This window comes from Sinohyriopsis cumingii, chromosome 6, assembly GCF_028554795.1.
Source record: "Sinohyriopsis cumingii isolate HCF-2022 chromosome 6, ASM2855479v2, whole genome shotgun sequence".
Taxonomy (NCBI): domain Eukaryota; kingdom Metazoa; phylum Mollusca; class Bivalvia; order Unionida; family Unionidae; genus Sinohyriopsis; species Sinohyriopsis cumingii.
Window position 1 is genome coordinate 118,735,806 of NC_142966.1, and position 20,902 is coordinate 118,756,707.

At 34.9% G+C, this 20,902-nt stretch overlaps 2 protein-coding genes across 5 annotated transcripts in view; one reads left to right on the forward strand and one right to left on the reverse strand.

Moving 5' to 3' along the window:
* Window positions 1-620: 620 nt before the first annotated feature.
* LOC149797824 (galactosylceramide sulfotransferase-like) overlaps window positions 621-20,902 on the reverse strand; it is a 93,315-nt gene continuing 73,033 nt past the window's right edge. For all 3 annotated transcript variants that reach the window (XM_089962842.1, XM_089962840.1, XM_089962841.1), the window contains exon 3: window positions 621-2,382. In XM_089962842.1, coding sequence (XP_089818968.1) covers window positions 1,194-2,382 — 1,189 coding nt within the window. In that variant the 3' untranslated portion in view covers window positions 621-1,193. The remainder of the gene's footprint in view (window positions 2,383-20,902) is intronic.
* Window positions 9,983-20,833, forward strand: LOC149797825 (uncharacterized). 2 transcript variants are annotated; one of them, XM_089962833.1, is made up of 3 exons: window positions 9,983-10,211; window positions 19,649-19,780; window positions 20,011-20,833. In XM_089962833.1, the coding sequence occupies exons 2-3, from the start codon at window positions 19,675-19,677 to the stop codon at window positions 20,214-20,216; spliced, it is 312 nt and encodes a 103-aa protein (XP_089818959.1). In that variant the 5' UTR covers window positions 9,983-10,211; window positions 19,649-19,674; the 3' UTR covers window positions 20,217-20,833. The 2 variants fall into 2 exon arrangements, with proteins under 2 accessions (XP_089818959.1, XP_089818960.1); XM_089962834.1 differs by lacking the exon at window positions 9,983-10,211 and having other exon boundaries at window positions 19,555-19,780.

Below are 20,902 nucleotides of genomic sequence, written 5' to 3' on the forward strand. Positions count from 1 at the left end.
GAAGGAGTTATCGTATATTAATAACACCTGACCGACAGGATGTTGGTTGTTGTGGGTTTAAAACCATTTATTCAGCACATGGTGACCAGTATAAGTATAAAGAAATTCACGTAAGAACACCGACTAATAAAGGTTACTGACAAGCTTTCTTACATACCCACAATGACCGAGCTCGAGATTAGAACTCACTTGGACAGAGCGGGAAGGTAGTAATCGGTAAAGGTGAGCGCAGTAGACCATTTGGTCAATGATCCGCAACCGAAATGATGCGGATTGGAATCCTACCTACGAATCAGCCTGGGATGGCCACGCTGTTGTATCCTAAATAACTAGTTTGTGTTGCTGTGTCGTAAAACACCAAACCAATTAAAGGCTTGTTTAAGTGGTGGGAATATGTTATTTCATTCTGTAATCAGTGTACTCCTTGCTATTTTAATCCGCATTCGGGTTACTGTTTGTGCCATTTCAAAGTATAACCACATTACTGTTTTGTCCATTTCATAGTTTAATCAGATTACAGTTTATATTATTTCAGATGCAGCTTGTATATAGTGTTAATTTTATGCACTATATTCTTGTGACGTCATAATCAAAGGAGTAACGCTATACAATATCACTGAACACAATGTTTTCAAATGTGGCACACTTTTAGTCAGGAAATACTTTTGTTACATCTCACCGAGAGAAGCTGTTTGCCTTTGATAAGTGAAGGGTAAATTTATATTAAAATAACAATCTCACATTTACGCCGATTAAAATATAAAAATAAAAAACAAAAACAGAAAAAATACAGACTCGCAAGAGTAGTCGACCCCGGGCGTGTAATTAACTCAAGACCATTGGATGACATAACCAACACTACCAACTGAGCTACCGCGGATCTCTAATAATATGAACTTCCTTTTCCAGTCTTTTTTAAAAAACAAAATTGAAACTTGTATTTAGGTTAGGACATTTTAACACAATAACATTAAAATGTTACAAGGGTTGTTGCATTGTAAATGATTTAGAATGCACATTAGATGAGAAAAAAGTTGAGGACTACCACTTAATGTACTGAAAAGATAATACACAACATACTCCTTTCTCTCTACTCCGGCTCTCTCTCTGTCTCTCTCTCTGTCTCTCTCTCTCTCTCTCACACACACACACACACACATACACATACACACGCACAGCTCTGGTACGAGTATTTATCTCCTGATTTTTAATGACTGATTGTACCTGCCCCACGCTTCTTCAATAAGATCGTGCATTAAAATAAGTTCATCCTGTGACATGAATTTACAATCGGATTGTGTAATAAAAAGCTCATTGTTCCATGTTGAACGGGGAACCATTAAAAAGTGATAACTCTTATTTGACCGTAAGGTCGTATTGCAGAAATGCTTCACCTTCTCTTGTATAAGCTTAAAGTGTTTGACTTCTTGAAAGAACAACGGCCCTTCTGCTTGTACATTTTGCCAAAAAATGTTTTGAAAATACTCATAAAGCTGAAAATCTGCAAGATTGAATTTTCTTAAATTTTTCTCGTCTTCAAATGTGAGCATAGGATATTCTACTTCACCTATGGAATTTAGGGGTAAATATATAATGTCTTGTAAATCCCAACAAAGATATCTTTTCATCAGAACAAGCGATTCATCAAAATACTCCAAGATCATGACTAGTGCAAAGTCCTTATTAAGTTCCTGTATGTAGTTATCAATGTAAGTGATATTCTTAAACTGAGAAGACGGTAGTCCCAAATCAAAAGACATTTTGTAATGAAAATAGTTTGTCGCCATGTCTAAAGCAGATGGATTATTTAAGAATGTTGAAATGGCTTTCGATGAGTTGGTTGTATTATAAATCTTACAAAGTTCGTCAAAAAAGTGATAATAAATCCCACCAGAAATAAATTGCCTTATTGGCTCACGTAGAATTGCAATATACATTGTATCGTTTGGAAGAATTGCACGGAATGCTGTTCTGTTGTAGATCACGTGGTTACACAGAATATCATAAGTCTGGTTTTTTTGTAGGGGTACTAAATTCTCTCTCAACACCGTTTGTTCATAACCTAAATAGTTAAATCCAAAACCAGTGGATCTCTTCGGTAATACTATATTCAGTTTGTTTTGAACTGCATAACGTAAAAATATATTCATCACAGTTGTGCTTCCTGCCTTGTGCACCTTTAAAAATGCAACATGATTGTGTTTATTGCAACTGCCTGGTCTTCTTTTCTCAAGTGTATGGCCAGATGTAGTAGAAACACGTAAAGTACTATCAGTGGTTGTGCTGACAGCGTTTTGTGTTGTTTCTTGAACAATACGCGGCTGGTAGCGGTCCAAATATGTCATAATAACTCCCAGCGAGATCGTTGTCGCTATCAGTAATCTGGAAAAGATAAACGAAAACAAACCGATTTTTGTGACTTGGCCATGGCAACAATGCAGCAACCGCACAACATATCTATCTATCTATCGGTTGATTTATGGCTTCATGCCCAAAATGCATGTGTAAAGTTTGGCTGTAAAAATAGCAACTTTTGCATCAATTTTGGATGATCCCTTTCCAGACACCCTAAAAGGTGCATCCTTAAAATCATACCCATATTTTCGTTACTAAACAGTTTTTTATATAAACTTTCTCAGTTTGTACTAAACGATTACACAAAATAAATAAATGGGGCGTACCCTTTGCTCTGCGTCCGTCATTCAGTACGTTTTTGGAAAATATTAATCAACGAAATCTAACATCATTGATAATTTTGCACACAACAATCCACTGATCAGTTTGATAATCGATCCCATCCCAGTATTTACATATATAGGCTACAGTTTTACCAGGAACGGTTAGTTCCAAGTTGCACTAAATGATTGGATATTTAGTGCTAGAGCGCCAAACTCGCAGTCCAAGCCGCATCGAAATGGTAACGTCTGAAAGTTCTTGGGGAAAAAAAAAACACTTGTCTCCCATTTCCTCGGTGTTAAATGTACCGTTTAAGTCAATGTATCAATCAGTCCATGAAGTACAAATCTGCAAACTACATTTACCTTAACTTTAGAATTAAGTGAAAAGACACAAGTCATAAGAAGTCAACATTCAGAAGTTAATATATTTCGCATTGGTTAGTACAAAAGCTTGGATGCTGTCGCAATGTAGCCATATCAGAGCGTGGATGCTGTCAAAGTGAATCCTTATATCAGTGTGGATTCTGTAAAGGTGAATCCTTATATCAGTGTGGATTCTGTAAAGGTGTAGCCATACATCAGTTTGGATGATGTCAAAGTGCAGCCGTACAAGACCTTCTATTCTGTCAAAGTGTGGCCATATATTTTGCAAATTCGGTGCACTTACATTATTAAGAATTTAAACTTCTTCCTAAACATGTCGAATAGCCAGGTAGTAATATGAAAACGGTGCATTTCAATGTTTCAGTCAAAATGTGCCTGGATATTGGAATACCTGAAACAAACAAAAAATACTGTGAAATTAAAAAGGGTTCATCAAGTAATAATGTAGGTTATGACAGGGCAAACGTTATGCCAGTTTAGTCTGAAAATGGATAAACAACTCTTGTATTTTAATGCTCAGAGACAATCAACAGCGACCTAGAAACAGCAATAAATTATCCATAACACGTTAAATTCGTGATGTTTGCATTTTCATTGTACCTTTATCTCGGCTAATTGGCCTCGATGATTCTAAATTAGTTTAAGAATATATTCAATTTCAATAAAATTCAGTTCTTTGTGATCATTTTGTGATAAATAAGGTAATTATACTACGATATGATGCGGATAACATCGGTTACTGCATTTAAGGGAAAATATGAACGAGGTCCTTTTTCGGGTGGATACTCCACGAACCGTGGGAGTACAACATCAATTTGAGAGGACGAGTGCGTATTTTCACACACAAATGCTGTAACCTTTTTATTATATACTTATTTTCTTATTCTACCTACGGCTTAACTATATAAAATGTACACTACAAGAAACAAAGAAATTTAATTTATGCTGCTTTCCAAAGAACAAAAAACAAAAACACTAACGCAGATTCATCAATACACAATACAATATTAATGCGCACACATCTCTGCACAGAGAAATTTAAACTTAGTCATGCTCTAGACATCAATTTCAAAATGAACTGTCGTTTTGGTCTACTTAAAATTGAAATTTAGAGTCAATTTCTGAATGGATGCGCATTGCAACAGCTTTTCTAGTTGGTCTGAAATGAATGGATTATTTACATTTTGTTATTGTTGATTCTACTCAATTCCGATGATTAGGGACTTGCCTCAGGTGAAAGTGTGTTTAAGTTCTGTCATTGAATGGTTGGAATCTTAATATGGGACAAATATTAACTCTTGTAATTGTAATTATCAAAAAAGACGCTATGTGATATCATTTTGAGTGCAGTAAAGAGAATGTTATTGCACTTGGAATGTAGTCGAAATTAAGTTACAGTTTAGAAACGTGTAATCAATCTTTAGAATCCATGATATAGTTCATGTAATTCGGATTTGCAGAACTAACTGAGTATATTGTGAAGAAATTCAAGATGCAAAAATGTAAGTATATTTTTGCCATTCGTATTGCTAGCTAAAGAAGAGATGTTTATGCCTGGTCACTTGCATGCTCTTTGTTGAGACCCAGCTATGTTATGACCTGTTTGACGTCTATCTCTAGCCTAAATCCGGAACATTGTATCAACATCGTTAACGTGGAAAATTGCAAAGCACATGGTGTGTTACAATCCATTCATCCAGCGGAAATATAAGAAATCGTCGTATTCGCTTATTGGCTCTAAGGCCCTTGCATTTGTACCAAAACATTCATTTGCAATTTGTCCGACGAATTTTGTACCTTAATTTATAACATGGTACGTCTCTATTTTTATATACCCCAGAGAGCAATGGCAATAGTCTGAAAATTTACAAGCAGTTTCTCCTAACTCTTTAAATAATCAGAATGGTATTTTCAATATTGCGCCTCTCATGCTTGTTGTGGACATTGCTGCAAATATCATGTTGATTCATTTGCTTGCCTGAAAGTTTCCTTTGTGACTGAGTAAACTCGTCCACATTGTTCATTGCATCATCTCTAATTTCAAATAGAAGAAACAGCTGCTTTAGTTCATCCACAAACAAATCTATTAAACTGAAACCTAAGGTCTACTACATGAGTGTACATGGTTTGTTTCCAAAACCAGTTCCTAATACAGTATACTATTTTTAGGTACACGTATCGCATACGTGCATGCAATATCAATGTGTTCAGCATCATATAATATTTCACTATTCTGACAATTTAAAGTTAACGGAGAAAAGGAGTCTTTAATAATAGAGAATATTGACTGGCAAAAGTGATTTATATTAATAATCTACCTCAAAACCATTTTCACCACGCAAAGTACCCAGATCGACAAAAATGTTCATGTCTCAGCTTGGGGTCTGTTATTTATAATAACGTACATATCTCTGGTAAAAAGACTGATATCTCATATCATACTGCTAACTAAGAGTCGGGTATATCATACTTACTGGCATATCAATAGAGAAAAGACTGATATTTGATAATCTGATATATCAGTAGAGAAGAGAGTCTAATAAATCCAACCAGCTGACATGTCAATAGAGGGAAATATAACCACACCCAATCATTAGCATAACCCAACTACAAAATAAAATTTCTTTCTTTTGATAATTACGCATCTATGAACTATTATGAACCAACGTTTATACCCGAAATGCCACACAATTTAAAAAAAGGAAACTGTTATGGCCTTTTAAATGTGTATGATATATGAGGCCAGTCGGCTAGGTGATAGACATTAGGTCCAAATATTCATCGAGCTGACCATTATGCATTTAATAACATGGGGCATAATACCTTTTCTATTCAAGCAAAATTTCTAGTATGAAATTGTGTAAATTTATATAATTTATTATTCTTTAATATTTTAGAATAAGTTTGTCCTTAACTCAAACTGGATATACGACATCGAGTTTTAATTGTATAAGCGGACAAACGTTCACATAGCAACATTAAAATGCTTGTACTTTATTTAATTTATTACACTGGACAACAAATTTTTACAAAAGTCATGTTACTGAAATAAAATTAGTCAATTCTTATCAATTTTTATGTGCTGAACACGAATATGACAGTCAAATTGCAAAATTGGCTCTAGTTTTTTTGTAATCTGCAAGAAATTAATGTTTACATAACGAAATGCATTCCAATAGTAAAAGGTCAACTGTAATAGCCTACCTATAAAAAATCAAGTCATTGACTACATCTTAGATTTCTTCGCCTGTCTCTTGTACAGCTGTTCGGGAGCATCTCTGAGGAGTGTCCAGCAGTAGTCAGCCAGCATTGTAGTGGACCATTTTCCCTGGTATCTTTGTTCCATTGTTGCGATATCTTGATGAAAACGTTCGCCGTGTTCATCACTAACAATACCACAGTTGCTAGGAAAGAAATCCAAATGGGAATGAAGGAAGTGAATCTTTAGAGACATATTGCAGCCAAGTTTCTTACACTTCATCAACATGTCTTCTACTAGTTCCTTATAGTTTTCTGCCCTAACATTTCCGAGGAAGTTTGTAGAAACTAGGCGAAAAGCATTCCATGCTTGTTTCGCGTCACCTTCCAGCAAGTTGTTGAACCGGTCATCTTTGAAAAGCTCTCGAATCTGAGGACCCACAAAAACTCCCTCTTTAATCTTTGCTTCGCTGAGTCGAGGGAATTTTTCATGCAGGTATCGGAATGCTGGCAAAGTCCGGTCAATGGCTTTCACGAAGTTCTTCATCAAACCTAGTTTGATGTGAAGGGGTGGTAGCAAGATTTTCTGAGCCTCAACCAGAGCTGGGTGTTGGATATTCTTCTCTCCAATGGCTACATTCTGCCTGTGAGTCCATTCCTTCCTCATGTAGTGCATTTCCCTTGCTCGGCTATCCCACTCGCCTAAGAAACACATGTATTTTGTATATCCTTGCTGCAGTCCCATTAAAAGGGCAACTACCTTCAAATCACCACAGAGGTGCCAGCTGTACTTGTTATACTCAATGGAATTCAGTAGCTGCCTTAAGTTATCGTATGTCTCTTTCATGTGGACAGCATACGCTACTGGAATAGATGGAAGAATGTTTCCATTGTGCAAAAGCACAGCCTTGAGACTCAGTTTCGAAGAGTCCACAAATAGTCTCCATTCTTGTGGGTCATGAGTGATTTTTAAAGCATTCATGAGGCCCTCAATATCGGAACAGAATATCAGATTACTTTCCTTTCTGAAGAAAGGCTCCAATTGCTGGTGGCGCTTTCGATATGCAGTAATTGTGACATCTTCTTCTAGAAGATTCCATTGTTGGAGTCTTGATCCTAGCAATTCTGCCTTGTTCTTTGATAAGTCCAAATCACGAATCAGGTCATTTAGTTCTTCCTGTGTTATTCTGTGTGGGGTTGATGATGCATCACAGTGAAAATCTGGATCACTGCATGCTGATGGACCAGGAGAAGAACAGGTCGACTCACCTTTGTCTTCGTCAGATGAATCAAGAGAATATTCTGCTGGAGGTTCTGGAATAGGAAGTCCCTCACCATGTGGAACTGGTCTCAATGCAGACGGAATGTTTGGGTAGACTATTCTCGACTTCTTTCGCTTCGTTATTCCACCGGAAAGAGGAGGAACCAAGCAGAAGTAACAGTCATTTAGGTGGTTGCTTGGCTCTCTCCACACCATTGGGACTGCAAACGGCATTGATGACCTTTTGCAATTCAACCACTGTGAAAGCTGTGTTGTACATGTAGCACAGCATATATGCGGAGCCCAAGGCTTGTCTTGGTCACCAACCTTGCATCCGAAGTAAAGATGATATGCCTTCTTCACTTGAGAATTGATACTTTTCTTCTGGTTGGCAAATGTCACTTCCCCACAAATATAGCAAAAATTGTCTGCGGTATTAACACACTTTCGAGGCATTACTGTTCTTTATTGTACGTAAATGGATAAAATAATAAGTTTTATGTAACAGTAGCTTGAACTGTCTCGCACAACGTCTAAAATATTTTAAATGCTGAACCTATCTGATTGGGCTTTATATAGTACACTGCTTACGTCAGCTTCAGCAGCCGCCTGGCATTAGTATAATAGGCCTACACATGTATAGTACACTGCTGACGTCAACTTACTTCAGCAGCCGCATGGCATTAGTATTGCATTGCATCAGAAAATGATGCAATCAACTGTGGATGATGTGAGCATGATGGTATTATGCAATGTTACATCATTATTCCGGATGTTGCTGCAGTCCTACTGGAGAAATTTACACAGTGAAACATAGAAAATGAGGTATATGAATATCTTCAAAACGAGAGCCAATACAAATTTTTCACGGTTATATTCGTGTTCGGCACACCAAAATACTACAGATTAGGGCCTTTTCAAGTCAGTAATGATTTCACTGTTGACCAGTGTTATTTATCATAGTGACATTATGAACTATATAAATGGGAGTGTTATGACTATATTCTCTGAGAGTAAATAACAGAAAAAAGCAAAAGCCAACAAGTTTCAACCAAGATTTTATTTCCCTTAAAGAGAAAAGTAAAAATTAAACATAACTTACAGTATGGTGAATGAAATCTTAAATACCCCTAAATGCTTTATCACAAGTGGAAAAGTATCGAGTATTCAAAATAAAATTCCAGTGGTATTCATCATTTGCTTCAATATATCTGATATGCCGATAATCTTGAAGTATCACAATGATATAACCCAAAATGTCTTTAAATGAATTCGAATTCACATGAAATCAAAAACAGATGCTAAATCCTAAAGTCTGAGCACTTTTTAATTCCAATGAATAATTATAACAGATAAATTAAGTCCACACATCTGAATTGAACACAACTATTTGACGCCTCTACTACTGATGCTTATCCTAAGAGTAACTCATTTTCAGTAAATCATCCCTATTGAGGAAATAAAACTAAGACATAATTTCAAAAGCAGAATGAATATCGAACAATCATTTCGAAATCATTCCATCTAAGGTAACAAGGTCACAAAAATAAAGAAAATTAATATTTAATATTATACATTAAATGACCCTTACAATCAATAATCATGAACATTAACACACGTATTACAGATATACATAACAGTGGCTATATCCCTTTTGGAACTAATCTATTTTACTCCAGTCAAAAAATCCATCTGTCTTGATATTTAAGAGTTTGATGTTGTTTTTTCTGAGATTATCGTGGTATAAACTGTCAGTTGCAGACTCACACAGCAAATAACGCAAGAATTTTTTGAAAAAACTCTTCATTCAAATAGTAATAAAATTATTTTTGTAGCGATGTTAACTCTCAACCAAGTCGTAATCATTTTTGAAAGTGATGGACAAATGGGACATTGATGCGTTTTGATTGCAAAGCAAAACTGAGTGATAGTCAAATTCTGGCAGAACATCTGTTACCAAACAAAACTGCATCCTTTCCAAGGCCAAAAATTCATGGTTGAATGCAGAAGTTGACAAAATGAAGATCCAAAATCCACAGAAGTAGATGCTGCGCTCCAAAATTGGTCGGATGTGACCGCTATGTCAAGTTTCTACAGAAATCCCACTCTCACGATGTTCACTGTATCGATGCGAACATAAAATTCGTTCCATTTTCCTTTGATAAAATTTGCTGTTGTTGTTGTTGTTGTTGTAGGGTTTTACGCAATTTTTCAGCATAAAACAGGCTATACATGGTGGTCAGTAATAATGGTGGAGGAAGAACCCCGGATAACCCCGGATAGATCAACCGATTTGTGTCGAGTTTCCATCTTCATCTAATAAGGTAAAATGTTTACATAATTATATTCCTTAATTCAATAAATTACATATAGTTTCTTTAAGTAATACAATTGTGGGATAAATATAACTTTAAACGTCATCCAGGATTGCTTATATAATTTTTTCAATCCTAACTTTTTTCAACCCTAACTTTTGAATGAGGCGAAACTAAAAAGTGTCTTCCCATAGAGACAAAATTATAAAACTCAGGATTTCTTTGAAATGATAGCTAACCAATAAGAGTATAATTTTGTTAACTATTTTCTTTTATCCGTCTTTCGCTAACACCTGGCAAGTCGTGAAGAGAGACAGACAGACAGAGAGGATAACTTTGTATGTTTAAGGACCCGCTAACCTGTGAAAATCAAAGGTAATTTATATTTTTATATTTTCCACTGTAACAATATTTTCAACTCACGAACTCAGATCCTTTGGGCATCCTTTGTGTAGGGTTTAAGCCAGTAAATAAGGTAATTTATGTTTTCCACTAAGTTTTGACATTAGCCAAATCCGATCTTTAATACTGTCATCAGGTTAAAGCCGATGTTTATAGGCAGCTTTCAATATTGTTGTTACTTTTTTTACGTCACGCGGTAGAAGACTGTAAACTTGTCCACGATATCAAATCAGAAAAAAGAAATTCATTTGTAGTTACATCGATTATACAACAAACAAAAGTTAAAAAAGTACTTCTGTTGACGTGGCTGCTGTCTTTAAAATATGGTTTATCAGTCACACTCTTGTGAATCATGTTCATTGTCTTCGCCGGTTTGCTTGGCGACGATCCCGTATTCATTAGGAATGCTAGAGGAACGCATTAATTCCTTGTCGGTGGGTAATTCTGCAACTGAGAAGATTACACAGCCGTTTAAGGATATTAGCCTTAACCTATTTACTGAATCAGGCAGATACAATTTTATTTCATCTGGACGTGAAGTCAAGTGATCATGATCCTTTGCACATCGTACGTTTTCTGTCCACAAGTTTCACAACTTGTTCTAAAAAAAATAACGCTTCCACGTGACTTTATAGAAACATTCGAGGGTATAAGGCCCTTTCATTTTTGCTCAAACGATACTTACCCGTCATCCAAAATGGCTGCCGGTACTAAATATAGAGGAAACTTTCAATGACTTATCATAAATTGTTCGACATAAATTGACCACAAGTTTACTGACAGTATCCTGGATTTGGGGGCTTTCAATTTACACAAATAAATGATGCAAATCTGCTGTTAAATATGGTCGTCGTTACTAAACATAGAATAGCCTTTAAACAGCAAAGTTCTGAATAACCACTTAACATAATTTGACTCAATTTTACAAATGGTAGTCTGGCACAGCGGATTTCCCATGCTTTACAAGCGATGCTGATACAGTGATGCACTTTTAAATATGTCCGCCATAAAAAACTATGAAACGTCATCAAATGAATTTACATAAATTTAGCAAAAAGCATCTAAACACGTTTTCCGTTCTATAAAAAGCCAAAATCTTGCTATAAGCAGAACACCTCAAAATGCTTTAAAAAGATCCACCTAATAGAATTAGACCAAATTTGTCAGAGAGGATTCTCGCATAGGTGACGTGAAATTTACACCAGTGATGCCGATCGACCGTCATCATTAAGAATATACAAACCTTTAAACGACTTTTGCTCCAAAATAACTCAGCAAAAAATTGACGGAAAGTGTCCTCACATATAGGACTTTCAACATTTTTACAAATGGTGTGTGTCTGTGATTTGGATTTTTAACTTAGCTGTTACATATTTTCAGTTCTATCGCTATGATGTCTGTACTTTGGCAGTTTAGAATGATGCCTAGCACTGGGACAATATGCCGCAGACCTGTAACATGATGTCCCACACAGTCACATTATCCTGACACCAGGCCGACTAAACCTAACACTTAGCTCTTAATGCTGAGCGCCTAGAGAGGCAGCTGTTACTACCATTTTTATACGTCTTTGGTATGACTCGATAGGGTTTCGAACCCGCGTTCTAGAACACTTTATTCGTTTTTACAAATTATGTAGATTGTCGACAAATAGGGCCAGAAAAAGTATAAATGGAACAAAAAAAAAACTTTAAACGACTCTTCTCGGACAGCACTCAAGGGAATTCTACTAACTTTGACAGAAAGCACTGAAGCATGAAAGGCGTTTAATCTTGAACAAAATGATGCCAATTGATCATCCAGTAAGGCAAATTTAAACAAACCCACCCCATAAAACCCTAAAAATGACAATTTTACCCCTCCCCCCCCAAAAAAAATAGCGAAAACGGAAACCAACTGTAAACATTAAATAACATATTCTAAATGTTGCTAATCAGAATTAGACCGCATTTCATATAACCCCTCTTCTATTTGAAAGCCTTTCAAATTTATGTAAATAATACCAATCTCTCATGAAATATGAAGCCTTTATTGAAAATATGAAAGCTATTCAACTGTCTAATCCTTCCTTTGAAGAGTTTGGAACTTCAAGCACATTTGGGTCTCCTGTGGACTAATGGTTTTAGAGTTCTTTGCAATACTCAGTACATCTGCAAATCCACCCACCCACCCACTCCTAAAACCCCAGAAAATGACAACTTTACCCCTCCCAATAAAACAGAAAAAGAAAACCAACTTTTTAACATTAAATAACATATTGTAAAAGCTGCTAAACAGAATTAGACCGAATTTGACACAACCAGCTCTACTATTTGAAAGCCTTTTAAATTTATATAAATTATACCGATCTATCATGAAATATGAGTCTTTATTGAAAATATGAAATCTATTCAACTGTTTCAGCCGCAGGTTAGAAAAATGCACACACGCACGCGCGCGAGTGAAACAATGGGATTGTCGATTTGCACTTATACAATGCACTACTCAGGGCGTCACAAGAAGCTGAGACTGACTTCACCTCTGACAAAACATTGTGACAGCTATATCGGTCTATGAATAAGAGCTGGTGAGGCGATGATCACGATTGTTGGTACTCTTGCACTATTTAGTCTGTTTGGTCACGTCAAAACCTTTTGTCTGTAACAAGAGACACAGACGCAACTCTATAGAATTTTATACGACCCCAGACACAAAACATAACCTGAGTGTTACATTTACAAAAGCGAAATCAGTTCTACACTATTTGGGTTATAAAAATGTCACAGCAGGAATTTCAACAGCAACCCAGTATACTAGGCCAGCAAGTTGTTCTCCAACTTTTTTTTTTTTTTTTTACTGGCGGCGGAGACCAACGTTATTCTGCACCACTCGTACTGAGCAGTCCGCACTATGTATCTTCGGATGATCGGACCGCGCGCTATTAATTAATAAATTTATTTAGACTAACCTTTGTATCCAGACGGTAAGTATAATCCCTCTTCTAAGAAAGGGAAGAGCAAGAAAGACTCTGTAAGTGAAAAGGCTGTCGACCGAAAATTCGAGTATACAAAGACAATTCTCATCAGAGTGATGGAAGATAAAGTAAGAAGAGATGCTGTCAGAAAAAATGATGGCCCATCAATGGTGTCCTTTTGGAAGCAAGACATGGTCAAATTTCACAACAATAACTACATAAAATACTTTATCCTAGGGCACAATCTAATTACAAGTAAGCCATGTTATATTTGTTTCAGAGCATTAATGTATTTATATGTCAATTAGGTCAAGCTAACTCCATCTAACATCTATGAAGGAACAACCTACATTGAAGCCTTTTATTACTGTAATTATTCTTTATTAGTTCATTCTCCCTGCGACTATAAAGAACAAAATGGTTATCCATGATAAAACACATACAAGAAAAATCCACTAAATGCTTGCTTGTTCATAAAGTAGTTTTAAAAAATTCCTGCATTATACTTTTTTGGTCCGTTTTTTGCGGCACTTAGTGTTTGCTTTAGGGTTACTGTACAAAAAGTATTAAAAAAGCAAGTCAAAATAAATTATAAAAGTTATGACAAGTGTTTAATTGGATGTTACAAAAGTTCCGCAGTAAAGATTATATCGGTTCATTTATAAAAAGTCACCTATATTTAATATAATTTTGGAACATCAAGGACGTGACAGCTGAATACCCATTAGGACTATATCAGAATCATCAGATGCATACAAAAAATATTCTGAAGAAAATAGTTTTAATTTAGTGTGATCATTCTGCGGTAGTATATGGGACATTTTCAAAAAAACTCGAAATTTATGTCACACTCATTTTTTTTTCAAGATACACAATTAGAGCATTAAAAAAATAGTTTACAAGGTATGTTAATACATATTCTAAATAGGAGCACACAAAAAAACTATACACCTACATATCTTATTGTCTCGTGATCATGATTTATATCCTCAAAATTGACATTTTTGCATGTCACAAAAACAAATTTTAATATTTGTGATAAAACTATGTTACTTAAAACATACAATTTTTAACTTTTTATAGCTCAACTATAAACTTTAACATGATTTCTTTACTTCTTTGTCACTAACATTCAAATATTATAGTATTTTTTTTTTTTTTTCAATTTCACTTTTGTCACAGAAAAAATGTCCATTGCATAACGCATACACATTTTTTTTATTTTGCATTACCCCCCTTTATGTGTTATTTCCCCTTGTACTACTTGTCACTAACTCTACTTTCATAAAGTTAAAATGGCGGGGTGATTGAGACAACAAAAGACATTTTACAAAGAAAACATTGATAAGGTAAGTCCGATTAGTGGCATATATTTTAAACATGTCCAGTAAGTAACTCATACAAATAGCATTTGCTGCAATCTTTGGAAAACAAGAAATTATTCTAATAATTGCATTTCCTGTGCAGATGTTATTAACAGAAAATTATCATTGACCTTTAAGTAGTGACGAGTAAAAATAGAAAAGCATGTGAATATGTCCATTGCATAACAGTCCATGATATAACGCCGAATATCGTTATGCAATGGACATAGTCCGTTATGCAATTGACAAATGCCGTTAGCTGATGGACATGATTCGTTATGCAATTGACAAAACATGCAACAATGAAATAAAAACATTCAGCAAAATAATACACTACCCTCACAAACATTTTTAAAGTGTTTGCGAATTAAACCAGTTTTTATTGCATTTATTCAAAGCCCTTCAAGGTTCATGTAGACTCACAGCATCATACAAAACGTCCTCGTGATGAAGTGGACAAAAATATATTGCTTATTTTAGTATGGCAGTAAAGTGGCACATCATTTATCTAAGAATGTGGTAGATTTTATATTGAAAAAAACAACGATAAAATAGTCTGTGCATTAGTTAAAAATCTGACTAATTCCTGTAACAAGACATGACAAAAAAGTGAATTTAAGGCTATATTTGGCGACATGTCCATTTGAAAAATATCTTCTTTTTATTATCCACAGATAAACCTAAAATATCATGGTTTTGACAACAAAAGAAAGACAAAGGAGGTTTCGTGAAAGATTAAAACAAGATCCAGAAAGATATGAAGAATTTAAACAGAAAATGAGACAACGGTATCATGACCAGAAAGCAGCTGGCAAAATTACCTTAATTGACACCAAATCCGAAAGAAATAAAAGAAGTCAGAGAAAATATTGGAGACAACAGAAGAGGAAACAGAGATCAAGACAGAAAGACTTGGAAAAAGAACTTACACCGCCATCTTCGCCATCTACACCCGCAAGTAAAGATCAAGAACCTCCAGCACCGTCAAGACCACAACCATCTAGACAAAAGGAACAAAGTAAACGTGAAAGAAAAAGAAAGGATGCAAAGTGCTACAGAGACAAGAACTCCCTACAAATGAAACTTGATAGTGCCAACAAAAAGCTGGCTATGTACAGGAAGAGAATACAAAGAATGAAAGATGCACTAAGTAAGGATTCACCAAAAACTAAAACAAAGAAATTACTGAGACATCTGGCAGGCAACAACTCATCGATCAATAAAGTAAGAAGGTCCCTAGAGTTTCACTATGCTTTAATCAAACAACTTAGACTTAAATACAAGTTAAAAGAGAATAAGAAAAAGGTTAGTCATGCTGTAATTGGTAGTGTGATTCGAAAATATAAAGCCCTAAGCTATATTCGATCAGAAATTGGAATAAGGAATCCATCAAAAGATGACAGGAAGAAGAAGAAAGGAACTAAAATCAAGCGTCTGCGTGTTGATGTTCAGCAGTTTTTTGAAAGAGATGACAATTCCCGAATTACAACAGGAGTTCGTCAAACTGTAACTAAACTCAAGGATAAAAGGCAGAAACGTTTATTGCTAGATACGATTGAGAATCTTTATGAAAAGTATCGAAGGGAAGCTAAGGAAGCCATAAGTTTTACCACATTTTGGCGTCTCAAACCATTTTGGGTGAAACAAAAGACAGAAAAAGAGAGGGAGACATGTCTGTGTAAGACTTGCGAAAATCTTACTTTTATGGCCACTGCCCTGTACAAACACAAGGCAATAAAAACATTTAATATTGAAGTCCTAGTAACACAAGTGGTTTGCAATCCTAATAACAAAGACTGCATGTTTGGGAATTGTAGTAGTTGCAAGGAAAAACAAGTAGAAACAAACATCGAAGATTTCAACACTGAGATCAGTTGGAATCAGTGGAAAACAGAGAAGGAAAAGAGAACATTTAAAAACGGAGAAATAAAAGAAGTAACTGTCACGAAAAAAACCCAGGAAAATGGATCACTTGGACATCTTATGGACAGATTTCACGATGACCTATGGATAAAAGGAAGAAAGCACCTTTTCATTGTTAAAAACCAAATGAATCACTACAGAAAACTTAAGGAATCACTAGGCCCAAATGAATGTCTTCTCCACGTGGATTTTGCAGAGAATTATGTAGGAAAGATGGAAAAAGAGATTCAAAGTGTTCACTTTGGAGCTTCACAGAATCAAATAACACTACACACAGGTTATTATATCACTGGAACAATGAACAAGCTTCAATCTTTTTGTGGAATTTCAGATAGCCTCCAACATGATCCATATTCTATTTGGGCTCACTTGAATCCAGTGTTGAGTGAAATTAGAGAGAAATATCCAGAGGTAGACACTGTACACTTTTACAGTGATGGTCCAACGACACAATATAAGCAGAAGTTGAACTTTCACATTCTTAGTAATGAAATTTTTAGTTACGGCTTTACACAAGCTCAATGGAATTTTCATGCTGCAGGGCATGGCAAAGGGATACCAGACGGAATAGGGGCAGCTCTTAAGAGATCTGCAGATCAGAAAGTAAAACATGGAGCAGATATTCTTAATGCTGACAGCTTCTTAAAAGAAATGAAGACTACAAACACTTTGATACAGGTGTATCTTGTCAGAGATGTTGATATTCACAGTATGGAGGCAAAATACAAGAACCCACTGTTAACAGTTCCAGGGACAACAAAACTCCATCAGATTTTTATTGATAAACCAGATGTTATCAAATATAGAGATGTTAGTTGTGTATGTTATAAACAATGTTGCAAGGACCATCAACTTCAAACGTTCTCATTGTTACCAGGTACAAAAGCAGAAGAATCAAAAAGGGTGTTCAGCAAAGGCAAAAGTGAAACAAATCAGAAACAAGATAACAGCTTCAAGGATATACCGATTACAGATGAGAAAAAGAAACAGACTACCTTGAACGGTCGAACGAATGAGGATCTACAGGAAGTCAGAAGAAAAGAAGGAACATTTAGAAGAATTCTAAAGTCATTACAGGCTAGAGACACATTCATTAATCTGAAAAAGCAATGTGCCATAATAAAAAATCAGATTGGGTATACACATGGAACACCAAGGTCTTATCATAACTTTCAAGCTGAGCCTATTTCACAATCAATTCTACCAAACAACATTTCTGTTAATGGTGACACGGCAGTGAAGGTCAAAGCAGACGGAGATTGTCTTCCTGCGTGTGGAAGTGTTTTTGCATATGGGAACGACTTACATGTATTTGAGATGAGAACACGAATAGTAGCAGAACTGACATTAAATGAGGAATACTATCTAAATGAAACTAATCTTATCAAAGGCGAGGTAGCAAACACTGAAAAGGTTGGATCACTGATAAAAGCATATGCAATGTATTCCGAAGAATACATGCATGATGGGAAACTAACATCAGATAAAATCAGAGATATTTATGAAAGAGAAGTTCTGAAGATAACTAAAGAAAAAGTTTACATGGGAATCTGGCAAATCCATGCCCTTTCATCGGTTCTAGGAATGTCACTTCGATCTATTTACCCTGAACTTGGAAATCCAGTAGTTAGACGACATTTGAATAGAACAGTTGAACCAAGAATTAATGAGAAAAGGTCATGTGTTGGACAAATTTTTTGGACAACTACTAGATCAGACATGCAAAATCAAAACTGGATACCGAACCATTTTGTCCCCATTTTACCAGAAACCTGCAACACCAGTGTCAATGAGATTGAGAAAAAAACAGAAAGAAACACTAATGCAGAAATCAAAGAACTATATCATAAATTTTGCGAACAAACCAAATCTACTGAAGTGAGTATAGATGGTTACCTAGGAAAGTATGTTTTAATAACATACAATGACCAGTATTATCCTGGATTGGTTAATGACATTGATTTTGAATCTCAAATGGTGTTTATCGAATGTATGGTCACAATTGGATCCAAAAACGAAAACTGCTTTTTCTGGCCAAAGAAAATTCACGACAAGAACTGGTATGAACTTGATGAGATTAGATGCATGATTTCTGAACCAGAACCTATTGAGGGTACAAACCACTTTGCGGTAAAACAGTCTGAGTGGGAAGATGCTAAAAGACCCTAAACCTGCACTTACATTTTAACTGTGTATCAAGATGTAAAGATGAAAAGAAACACTGTTTGAATTTGTATTTCTGTGTAGTTAAGATTTTTGACGTGATAAAATTAGGGTAAAATGTTAGTGTAGTTTGATAAAAGTTAGTTATGATAGTTAAAATTTGCATATTTTAAATTTTGTTTCAATGGTCATCAAGTAAGATACTTAGAGACTTTTGCCTTTATATTAATTGACCATACCAATATGTTTTTTTAGTAAATATGTTTCTTCTGTTTTGACTTTTTAATTTAAAGTTTATATTAATTCTTGACAGGATATTGTCAACTGCATAACGAGAGTGTCAATTGTATAACGGTAATGTCAATTGCATAACATGCTTAATATAACATTTTTTGCAAATTCTAACACCATTCAATGCTTGTTATCTAATTATTTAATGTTGTTTTCATCATGTGTATAACATCAATCTCTTCAAATGGGGATTGTTTATTTGTTGTTCATGTAAAATAATTTTTTTCGATTGTTTTTTAAACATTTTTTAACAATAACTACATGTTTCAACAATATAATAAGTTAGTTGAAAAAATGGAGGATAAAATAGGTGGGATATGTTTGTAATCGTATAACACATTATTTGGTTTATGGTTTTGATTACTATATTAACTCAGAAAAAAAATATAAAGATTTTTGTTATCGTTATGCAATTGACATTTTTTGTAACCTGTATTTGAATATTTTGAAAAAAAATATATTTACTGTTTGAGTTAAGGTTGCATATTTTTTATTAGTGGTATTTGATGTTGGTTTGTTTGATTGAAAAAAATAAAAAGTCTTTATCAAATAATTTATTTTTGTCCACGGCCTAGTCTGAAATTTCGCGTTTTTTTGAAAATGGCCCATATAACATCTTTATTTCATTTGTGGGTCAGTAACAGTAAATTTGTATAAGAATCAGTTAAACAATGAGAAAACAGTCCTTAGTAACAAAGCAAATTAAATTCTTGCAGACTTGTCTGGGTGCGTATCAGAGAGAATGCAGCAAGACTTGGTGTGGAACAGAACAGTTAATCGTCGAGGAAGTGCCGGAAACAATGATGAGGTTGACATAGTCAATGACTTTTTGAACAAGGAGTTCAAAGGTAAATCATTTGATAACGGAATTATTATTAATGGTTTTAAATTGGAAGAATTGTGTTTTATAAATATATGAAGTCTTAGTATATGCAGTATTTTGTAATTCGTGGAAATACGACTTTAACATGATGTTCTTTGTGTCTAATATATTATGTGTTCATTAATTTGAAAACTACCACATAATGTTAATTTTGGAGGTTAAAATATTAATGCTGACTTTTTATTATCTTTATAGAAAGCTTACGATCGGCCAGTCATCAGCTGAGTGACGCCACTTTGGACAGGCATTGCAAGTTGGCTGGTGGGGTTGGCCTCGTTCTAGACAAAATATATTCTACAACAGTCTCCGAATTGGAAAGTTTCCAGACAGGAAAATCAACATTTTCACGAAGAAAGGATATTGAAACTTTTATCAGAGTACTGAAGGATGAGGAACTCTAAAGAGAAATCCATGGAAGATATCACAGAGCTTATCAGAATTTCCGCTCAGAAGCAAGAATAAAGAACACAGACATATACATCTCGCACATAAACAAATTGTCACGCAAATTTGACAAAAGCAACAAAATTATCGCTTACTCACATGTCAATTTATAATGTATGTATGTATGTATGTATGTATGTATGTATGTATGTAGTTCATCATACTAATCATGTTATAAGTAACGATTTCTTTCACGAGGGATTAAAATATGAAGGAGAAAGTTTATATTTGCAGTCAAAACAGGAGATGGGAAAGTGAGTCGGATGTACATTGTCTGATACCAGCAGTGCGGGGGAATATTTCATATGAAAAGGATCGTTATTATTATTATTATTTCAGAACATGCAGTGCTGTTTTTAATGTTTGGTCCTGGTTGATTGAAGAATAGGGAGACCAAGTATACTGAGGCAAAAAATCAGCAAAGACACGTTTGATTGAAATGTATCATTCCTCCACAGATAAAGAGACACAGGACATAATTATTAAGGAATTTTGAAGACCCGTGGTCACAAGGGAAGAAGAAACTATTGCTTTTGATTAAAATATAACATTATCCATGTTATAAGTTATGGTGTAAAATTATAACATACGTATATATGTATGTATGCATGTATGTTTGTATTCATAAATACCACTGTAAATG

Coding starts and splice junctions, on each gene's coding strand:
- LOC149797825 (XM_089962833.1), top strand. CDS start 19,675: ATGCAGCAAGACTTGGTGTGGAACAGAACAGTTAATCGTCGAGGAAGT. Junction 19,781..20,010: donor TTTGAACAAGGAGTTCAAAG/GTAAATCATTTG, acceptor TTATCTTTATAG/AAAGCTTACGATCGGCCAGT.